We start from the raw sequence: 9,947 nt of genomic DNA, 5'->3' as shown, positions 1-9,947 counted from the left end.
CGGCGCCTTACCCACTGAGCCACAGGCACGGCTCTATTTTTAATTTTCTTTTAAAAAGTTTCAATAGATTTATGGGTACCAATGTTTGTTACATGGATGAATTTTGTTTTTCTTTCTTTCTTTTACTTTCATGGCTGAATTTTATAATGCTGAAGTCAGTGCTTTTAGAGTACCTATCACTAGAATAGCGTATGTTGTACCAGATAGGTAGATTTTATCCTTCACTTCTCTCCCACCCTCCCCCTTCTTAGTTTCCAATATCTATTACATCACGGGCTTTCACTGTGTTGCTCAGGCTGGTCTCAAACTCCTGGCGTCCTCCTGACTTGGCTTCCTAAAGTGCTAGGATTATAGGCATGAGCCACTGTGCTTGGGCCAGGTCTAATTTTTATCTGAACAAAATGGAGGTCACCATGTCAGATGCTGGCAGTTTTAAAGGGGTTGTTGGTGGCCTGCATGGACACCTCATGGTCAGCCTAGCACTGGTGTCCCTCATACTGTCGGGAGGTATTTGCCCATCTATTCCTGGGTGTACAGAAACCTTGCCAGCTGTAGCCCCGCTCACTGAGCACTGGGTTTAGCGGGGCCTCCCAGGCTGGAACGAGAATCATAGTTTCGGTAGTCTAAGGATGGTCAGGCTATAGGACAGTGTTATCTCTAAGGAGTAGCTAAAGCGTACATTTCAAACTAGCATGGTGTGGCTTAGCAATTACGCACTATCCCTAGTAGGTGAGACTCTGAATTAACATTACTGTCATAGTCCCATACAAAAACAACACAATGAGCTCTATTCTGAGTTGAAATGTTTAGATTTATTGTAGCAGTGTTCTCAAGAATACATCAAAGTATCACTCTCAAGAATACACGTTATCAAGACTACATCAAAGTATCGCTCTCAAGAATACACGTATATACAAAGACATAAGGGATATTTCAAGTTAGTTAAAAGTGAATCTTCCAGGCCCAGCAGACTGGGTGGCATTGAGATGGAGAAAAGGAAGGTTGAAGATTTGAGGGGTGGGAGGTCAGCACTAATGGCCTTGGCAAGAAGGGCACCAATGGGGGTTATGGTGAACGGAGTGCGGACTGAGAGGTAATCAGCAGCACACGGGCCTGAAGCATTATTGCTACTGGTGATCAGTCATAAGACCAGCTGGTAACTATGTGGCTGGAAGGGACAGGGGAGAAAGAGCGTGAAAAAACAATTCTCTAAAAATGAACCTCAGAGCAACATGCAAGACCAGCCCCCTCAGGACTCTCAGGTCAGGGTCCCCTCTCTTACTACCCTCTATTCTTCGTCTCCTCCTGACGCTGCTTTTCTCCTCTCTGACTCAGTTCAAGAGTTGGGGAGTCCTCAGGGATTGGGCTTGACTGCACCCTGGCCGGTCTCCACACTGTCCTCTTCAAGCTCAGAGGCTGACAGGAGCAAGCTGCCAATGCCCGAAGGGACGTCCCTGAGCAGGCGGCCCAGCTCCTTCTCATAACATTTGGCTGCTTGCCGCAGATCTCCATTCTGCTTGTGAATTAATCCTTGACGATACCAAGAATTGGGTACATTTTGTGGAAGCAGATTTTCAGCTGTGTTCTGTGCCTGCTGTTTCATCTCTCCCTTCTCGGTTGATGTTTTGCTTATGGACAAACCCTCTAAATGCTGCTGCAGGGTGGCGGTGGCAGTGTCTGCAGACTCCCTGCCATGCTCCAGACTGTGGCAGTGGCCCTGGCCCTGGGGGAGCTGTTGCTTCTCAGTGTGAGGCAGCTCCTTACTGAATGGTATCTGATAACATTCTTCTGCTTCCAGGAGCTCAGGGAGATCAGAGTCTGGGTTCAGAGGATTTAGGCCCTTCTCACCAGCTTTCCTCAAATACTCCGAGGCACACTGCTGTAGCTCTGCAATCTTCTCTCTGTTTGCACGCGCTTCAGACTCTCCTGCATTCTGCATTTGTCTGGCTTTTGCCTTGTAGCACCATCCAATCTGATGACAGAGGTCGGCGTTGTTTGGGATGGATTCCAGTGCCTTTAGAAACAGTTCAATAGCTTTGTCTAGGTCACCTCTTTTCCTGTAAAATTTGGCTGCACTGCGAAGGACATCTGTTTGGCCAGGAGCCTTCTCCAGAGCCTCTTCAACCAAGCGCTCCCCTTCAGCTTCTTTATCCATCTCCTGCAGTTTGAGGGCCAAGAGAACTTTGACATACTGGTTATCAGGACTCAGCTCAACCGCCTCCTTGAAAGCATCGACAGAGCACGGTTTCTGTGGGTTATTATCCAGACAGTACATCGCGATGGCCAGTCCAGAGGCGAATTCTGGATTGCCGGGTTTTTCTTCCAGTGCCTTCTCAAAACACATCTTTGCCCTTTGGTTTCTTCCACATTTTATCCATGTCCATCCTTCCTCAGAGTCCAGCTCAGGACTCTCAATGCTGTAAGGGTTTAAAAACTTCTTGCAGGCCTGTTTCACCTTATCCACGTAAATCTGAGCTTCTGAAAAGCGGCCCATGTGATAGTAGACCCAGGCGTAGTTTCCCCAGGTGACCAGGCTTCTGATTTCTGTCTGGCCAGCGTGCTCTCGCTGGATGAAGTCTTCAGCTTGCTGTAAGCACTCCAGGGCAGCTTCATTGTGACCATCTAAGTGTTTTATGTAGGCCAGCAAGTTGTACATTGTAGCTTTAAACTCATCCTTTAAAAATTTGATCTGGTTACACACTCTGTCTTCCAGATCCCGTGGAACGCCTTCTCCCTTAAACAAGTTCCAGGTGAAATGGCATTTTAGCTGTGGAAGAATTTTCTCCAGGGAATTCTTGGTGTTCTCACTGCAGAGAAAATAAACATGGTCACTGTGATGTGCACTGCTGAGCACCACACCCTGTCTTCTTTAACAGGATGTGTCAACTTAAACACATCAAAGCTGTGGGCCACAGATATTTGATTAAGTGTTATTTCAGGGGTGGGTGAGGATGTTTTTCAAAGAGATTAACATTTGACTTCTCGAGTGAATAGAGCTGAGGGCTCTACACAATGTGAGCAGGTATCGTCCAACCCATGGAGAGTTGGAACAGGACAAAAATGAAGGGCAAGAGAGAATTCACTCTCTTCCTGAATGCTTGTGCTGGGACATTAGTCTTCTTCTGTCCTTGGACTGAACTTGGACTAGAACTTTCAACATTGACTCTTATGGATCTCAGGGCTCTGACATTGGACTGGGACCATACCACTGATTTTCTTGCGTTTCCAGCTTCTAGACAACAGATCACGGGACTTTTCAGCCTCCATTAACACACAATCCAATTTTTCAAAATAAATATATTTATATACAGATGTTTATAACTTACAATGAAGTTATATCCCAGTAAACCCATCATAACTTTAAAATATCCTAAGTCAATAATGCATTTAATACACTTAACCTATTGTACACCACGGCATAGTCTAACCTACCTTTAATGTATTCAGAATATTTATTTTAGGCTATATTTGTGCAAAAGCATCTATTACAAATCCTATTTCATAATAAAATGTTGAATATCTCAGGCTGGGTACGGCAGCTCATGCCTATAATCCTAGACTCAGGGAGGCCAAGGTGGGTAAATAGCTTAAGCTCAGGAGTTTGAGACCAGCCTGAGCAAAAGTGAGACTCTGTCTCTCAAAATAGCCAGGCATGGTGGTGGGCACCTATAGTCCCAGCTACTTGAGAGGCTGAGGCAAGTGGATCACTTGAGCCCAAGAGTTTGAGGTTGCTGTGAGCTATGATACCACACCACTCTATGGAGGGTGACAAAGTGAGACTGCCTCAAAAAAGAAAATGTTGAATATCTCTTGTAATTTACTGACTGTTGTACTGCAGGTGAAAAACAGAATGGTTGTATCACTTTTGTACCATCATAAAACTGAAAAATTGAAAGTCAAACCTTTGTAAGGTGGGGATCGTCTGTATATCCTATTGGTTCTGTTCCTCTAATACACATTCCTAAGTCTTACCTAGACAGAAGTGGAGGTGTTTTCCTCTTGCTTTCTAGATTCACTTTTCTATGGCTACTGTCTGTGCAGAGAAGCACAAAGCACATCCCTTACACAGCGTAAGCAGATGTGCAGGAGGTGAGGTATCCGGTGCACTTGCAAAATGAAGGTGACTTTGGATGTGTTTATATCAAGAACTCACAAACCATCATGCAGATTTAATGACACACTCTCTCTCTTTTTTAGGAGGAGAGGGAAGGGCTTTGACATAATAATGGGCCAGAGGGATCTTAAAACTAAACTTTCAGCCCTTACTGATAAAAATTCTCCCTCCAAGATGAAACATGTTCCCATCTTGTGATGTATCAGCTTCAGAGGATGTTGATTACTCAGAAAGTGTAGGATAAGCAGAAAAGCAACTCGATATTCCTGGACCTATGGGTGAATCTAGAGTACGGAACTCTTGGGGAAATTTCATCCCTACCACCATGTTCCCAATGCCAGAGCTGGCCATGCTAAGGCATTTAATGATGACATTGAACAGTTTATCTAGGAAGGTAGCCAACCATGTGTGTGACTTTATGATTATAAAACCTATTGAAAATTGGGATTTAGGTCCCTTGGTTTTTCTTAAGCCTTCCTCCCTAAGATCTCTAATTTGATGAGGTATTTGTTACCAGAACTCTCATGTAAAATTTGGAGCAAAGTATATTAGACTGGATGTCCTGAGATCTCGACTAAAAAAAAAAAAAAAATGCATCCCAGACCTACAGTTACTAAGGCTTATATTAAAATACTGTTGCCTTTTTAAAAAAACAAATACTCCATTTGCCAAGTTTTCCTCACTTAGTAATTTATCTCACATGTATTTTTAAAAATTACATTCTCCTTATATGTCTACATAAATTAGTTAACAGTGATCAAATTCTGATATTTCAGAAAATACAAGCAGGTAGGTGAGATGATGGCTGCAGTTACTTAATAAAGAATGTCCCCAAGTTCAGGTGAAACTTGGGCAGCAGAATATCCGTCCTACCTGGACAGTCTGCATCTCAGGGAAGGCCTTGGGGAGGTAGGATTCCCTCAGGCCCAGATGGAGATTTCCCATGGCCTCAGGCTACCATGATGTAAATGACCCACACAGTTAAGGTCACCACCAGTTCCTGCTGGTCCTTAGGAAATTCCCAGAATCAACCTATTTAGCCAGCCCTCCTTCTCCTGCTCACCTACCTGGACCATCACAGCCTGCTGGCACTACCCACAAACCCCAGGGTAGATGCCACATCTCCTTCCAGAGTCTAGTCAAAGCCATTGCTAGAGTGGAACCTTGACATTCTCATAAAGAGGCCCTCTTAAAATGTAAGAGTGGGTGCTTTGAGAGAACCCCTGAGGCAGCTTGGACCAAAGATGTTCTGGTTATGCTCCCACCAACTACGTGAAGGGACAGGCTGAACTATGCTCAGCTAGTTGTTCAGAGTTGGCACTAAAAGTGAGCCAAGGAACTCTCCAGAGCTGTCCTTATCAAACTTTCATATGTATATGGACCCAATCACAGGGGGATCTTGTTAAATTGTAGATGTGGAATCAGATGGGCTAGGATGCTGCCTTTCTAACAGCCTCCCAGAGGTTCTCAGCCTTAGACCACACTGAGGAGTAAGGCTCTAGAACAGTGTTTTTCAAACTTTGTTATCTCACGGCACACTTGAACCTATAGTTAAACTTCCCTGGTACACTTAAGTTAATAATAAAAAACAAAGAGCAAAAGAAAGAATACATTTACTGTGCTTGGAACTTCTTTCAAAAATAATTGAATTAATGATTTTTAAAAAATTTTGCAGCATACCTGAGAACCTCTCACAGCACACCAGTTGCCTGTGTGCCACGGCACATGGATTAAAAATCACTTCTCTAAAAAGACATCACATTGGGCAACGATTGCCAATGGCCACTTTCCTATTCCTGCAGTACTCCCTGCACAGGAAAGCTTTGTTTTAGGTTACCATCCTTCTCACCCCTGCCCTTCCTGTAACCCACTTGGGGCGTCCTCCCTCCCATTTACACACATACAAGGCAGGAGGCTTGTATACAGTTAAGGAAGAGGGAGTTTGGAGATGAGCATGTCTTCGATTAGCCAGCGCTCCTCAAACTTCAGTGTGCCTATGACATATCTGCGGTCCTCTTTTAAATTGCATGTTTTTTTCTGGATCTTTTTTCTCTTCTAATCCACCAGAATATCCGAATGCAGGATGCAGTAATTGCATTCTAACAGAGCACTCCCTTGACCGTGATCCAGCTGGTCTGCAGAACAGTGTAAGAGATGGCAACATTTTCCTTATTCTTAGTTCACAGGGGAGGTCTAGCAAGTCAGTAAGGGGACGACTCAGAGAGACTATCCCCTGTTCTCAAAGAGCACATTTCAGTGTGAAAGGGCTCTCATCATAAATCAGAGTTTTGCAATGCTGAATGAATCATTAGCATGTTTGCTGAGAAACCAGCATGTTTGTAAAATAAGGACAACAAAATCCACAAACCTCTTATTGCGTCTTTTCAAACATAAGAAATCATAGAGGGAGCAAGACTGGTTAGTCACTATTCTCCAGCTACCGTAACTGGAAGGATCTGAGTGCGTGTCCCCTCCAGGCTCTCTCATAAGCCCCTCTCCCCTTCCCAGCCCTCAACTCTCACTTCCTTCTGTGTCGGACAGAGCCAGAGAAATAAGCATGCATGAATTGGGAAGGGAGGTTCATGATTGAATTAGCTAAATATTTAATCTCTGAGCAAATACTGAAATAGACAGTTCAGGCAGTTCTAGGCAAGAATAAGATTTGTGAGACATTTCCAATTTCCTGTCAGAGAACCAGGGACAATTTACCTCATGATGGCTGTTTCCCTGCAATTTTGAAAAGCTGGTGTCTAGGTTGATTTTATGTCCAGCTTCTTCATCCCAAGCAAATGCTGATCAGGTTTCCACCCAGGGTGCTAACCCTCAGGTCTGTGCTTTTATGAAAGAGGAAAGGAAGGTGAAAGTGATGCGGCGATGCTGTGGGGATCACTGCTGAGAACACAGAAGAGTGCTGAGCTCACCCTGGCTGGGCGTCCTTGCCAGACGCCTCGGAAACTGTGGTTTGAGGGACTGTAAAAAGGTACTGTGAAAAGAAAGTAGAATTTCAGGACCTTCCAAATTTAGTATGCTAGGGGGAAAAGTTAAACTCTGCAAGCTGACTCATGTTAACATGAATGACTTGCCTGACTGTTGGCTTTCTGGTCTTTGTGATGAGATGTTATACATGAACCAGGTCCTTGTTTGGTATTCAAACCTAAACTAAATACCACTGGACAGAGAGAACCTTGTGATTGTTACTTCTTTACAACAGAATTTTAAGCAACACTCTGAAATGCAATCAATAGTGGTAGCCAATCAAATTTTATGTCTGCATGTTAGCTGTTGCACGGAAAATACAAGTCTTTTCAGCACCTTGTAAGTGATCCTCATTTTCCCCACATCAGAAGCATCGGTGACTGTTATTCAATATAGCTCTGCTCTTACCCATCCCATCTCCTAATGTGACACTGCAGAGCAATGAACACCCTCTTTTAACTAAATAAACTCTTGTAACTGGATCGGGAGCCTTTTGTTTATTTTAGGTTGACAACACAGAGTAAGAGATTGTGGTGCAATGAATCTGAGGTCAGCTCAGAAATCTGTGTTTTGACAAGTATCCTGGAATTCAGTGGCAGGAGTCCCAGTGCCACATTTTGAGAAGTGCTGTTCTAGAGATATTTTAAACATTAGTTTTGCCTTTTACATGGAAAAGTGAATTAGACAGTGAGTCAGAAAATCTTGAGTGGAAGAAAGAAAAATCACAGGATACCTAGATTTCAGTGATGTCTTTGACAAGTTCTGGGATATTTCTCAAGTTAAATCAATGAGCCTTATTCCTTTATCCTTAAAATCCTCTAGAATGACTTCCCTTTTTCCCTCTATCCAAATTATAAGAATTATTGCCCTAGAGAGAGCTACTTCATTGAATCCAAAATGTGGCTCTGGGCACTCCAAGGGGTGGATGGGTCACCAAAAAAAGCTGTCCCTGAGAGCACATGTGGTGTAATGAGATGGAATAAGTCAGGCTAGGGCCAACATAACACAGCTGGTCTGATCAGGGTAGGTCCTAAGTGACCTTGACCCATCTCCTGTTCTTAATTGTTTTGTAAATTTACCTCCCACCCCAAAGATGGCTATCTGGAGTGGCTGATTTAGAGGATTAACTTTTGTTATAATAGATCACTGGGTTATGCTGCTTATTGTTTAAAAGAAGGGTTAATGTGGTCTTTGCTTTGAACTTTTATGTATAGAACATGATTCTGGAAATGGAAGAACAGACTGGTTTTGGAGAAGCTACTCTCACTGTCCTCCAGAATTGCTGGCCTCTGACAGTTTGGTGGACCTATCCCTGCCTTTGCATATTGGCTGACAGTAACAGGCTGCTGGACACTCTTCATCCAGTAACATCCTCCAGATAGGGAGCCTGAGAGCCTGGCCTTGCCCATCCCAACCCCTTCCCTAGACTGAGTGTGATTGATGGCATTGTTAGGGCTCCATGCACAAGCCAGAAGAAGGTCCTCAGCAGTAGAGTTTGCTGATTCCATTCAGGACTCTGCTATAACCCCAGCTCTCTATGAGAGGACTTGGGCAAGTACTTTGCCCTCCTGAGCCCCATTTTACTCATCTAGAAAATAAGGTTAATGACAGAAATAATAGGTCTTGCTTCCTAGGGCTCTCAGGAGAGTAATCCGAGTATGAGATAATATACATGAAAAGCGCTCAGCAGAGCTCCTGCCAACTGCTGATAACAAAGGAACTGTTACCACCAGGACTGTCAGGGCGTTAGTGTCATACTTTTAAGTTCTATGGATGGCAGAGGAGGGTGCTCTTCAGCTGGCAGGGGTGAGTCATTTCTCCAGGTGATTTTCCCCTTTGGAAATTTTTGGCATTGCTGGAGCAAAACAACCCAACCTGCCTCTCTTTCTGTAGCCTCTGATAAAAGGAGCACCTTGGCATGGACTTCAGTCCAGCATAGTCCAGAGCCCCTGCCGCCCTGCCTCAGACCTCCCCAGGCCAGTGGCCCCAGACACATCTAGACACAGGACACCAGAAAGCCTCTGGTGTGGCTGACTCCCAAGATGCTGGGCAGAGCCTGGCTTTCTGGTCAGCCCCACTCATGCAGAGTTAACATCTCTCTTGGCCAGGAACCTATTCTGTAGAAAAGGGTAGTCTGGGGTACTTGGTACTTGGCAGTGAACTCCTCTTACCCATGCTGTCCCCTCATGTGGCACTGCAGAGCATTAGCAAGTCCTGAGGGCTGAGGGCAGGCGAGGACCTTCCCTTTCCTCCTGCCCCAGCAATGCCCCCTCGATCCTTCCCACAGGTGTGTGGGGGAAAGGCATCTTTTTCTCTTCGTTCTCCCTGACAACCTATCCCATGGCAGAACTCTAGCAGGTCTATTATGTATTTTAAAAAATCAAGTTCACTGAGATTATACTTTATATCTAATAAAATGCATTCATTTAAGTGTACGGTTTAATGAGATTTACAAATGTTTATGTCTATGCAACCACTACTACTGCCTCCCTATAGAATATTGCTATCATCCCAAAAGATTCCTCTGTGAGCATTCCTACTCAGTCCTCACCACCTCCAGGCAACCACCAATTAGTCTTATAGATTAGACTAGTATTAGGCCAGACATTCGGTCATTATGTTTTTGAAGAGAAATTATTTTCTGTTGCTAATCAGCTTTCAGTGCAGCAATAAAAATAAATGCTAAACTATGGAGGGGCATTATAATAAGAAATGAAAAAAATGCCCTTCCGTAAGAAATGTTTCTTCCACTTCCCACCTTAAAGTGATCAAACATTTCTTTTTTTTTTTTTTTGAGACAGAGCCTCAAGCTGTCCCCCTGGGTAGAGTGCCGTGGCATTACAGCTCACAGCAACCT

The 9,947-nt window shown here is 44.1% G+C and overlaps 1 protein-coding gene across 1 annotated transcript in view; it reads right to left on the bottom strand.

Annotated features, from left to right (window-relative positions):
- Positions 1 to 790: 790 nt before the first annotated feature.
- IFIT3 (interferon induced protein with tetratricopeptide repeats 3) overlaps positions 791 to 9,947 on the bottom strand; it is a 10,292-nt gene continuing 1,135 nt past the window's right edge. The window contains exon 2 of the mRNA XM_012801337.2: positions 791 to 2,807. Coding sequence (XP_012656791.2) covers positions 1,355 to 2,807 — 1,453 coding nt within the window. The 3' untranslated portion in view covers positions 791 to 1,354. The remainder of the gene's footprint in view (positions 2,808 to 9,947) is intronic.

The sequence above is a fragment of the Otolemur garnettii genome, unplaced genomic scaffold (assembly GCF_000181295.1).
Source record: "Otolemur garnettii isolate 467f Iridium unplaced genomic scaffold, OtoGar3 scaffold00008, whole genome shotgun sequence".
Taxonomy (NCBI): Eukaryota; Metazoa; Chordata; class Mammalia; order Primates; family Galagidae; genus Otolemur; species Otolemur garnettii.
Note: the sequence above shows the minus strand (reverse complement) of the source record. Positions and strands in the feature narration are given on the sequence as shown.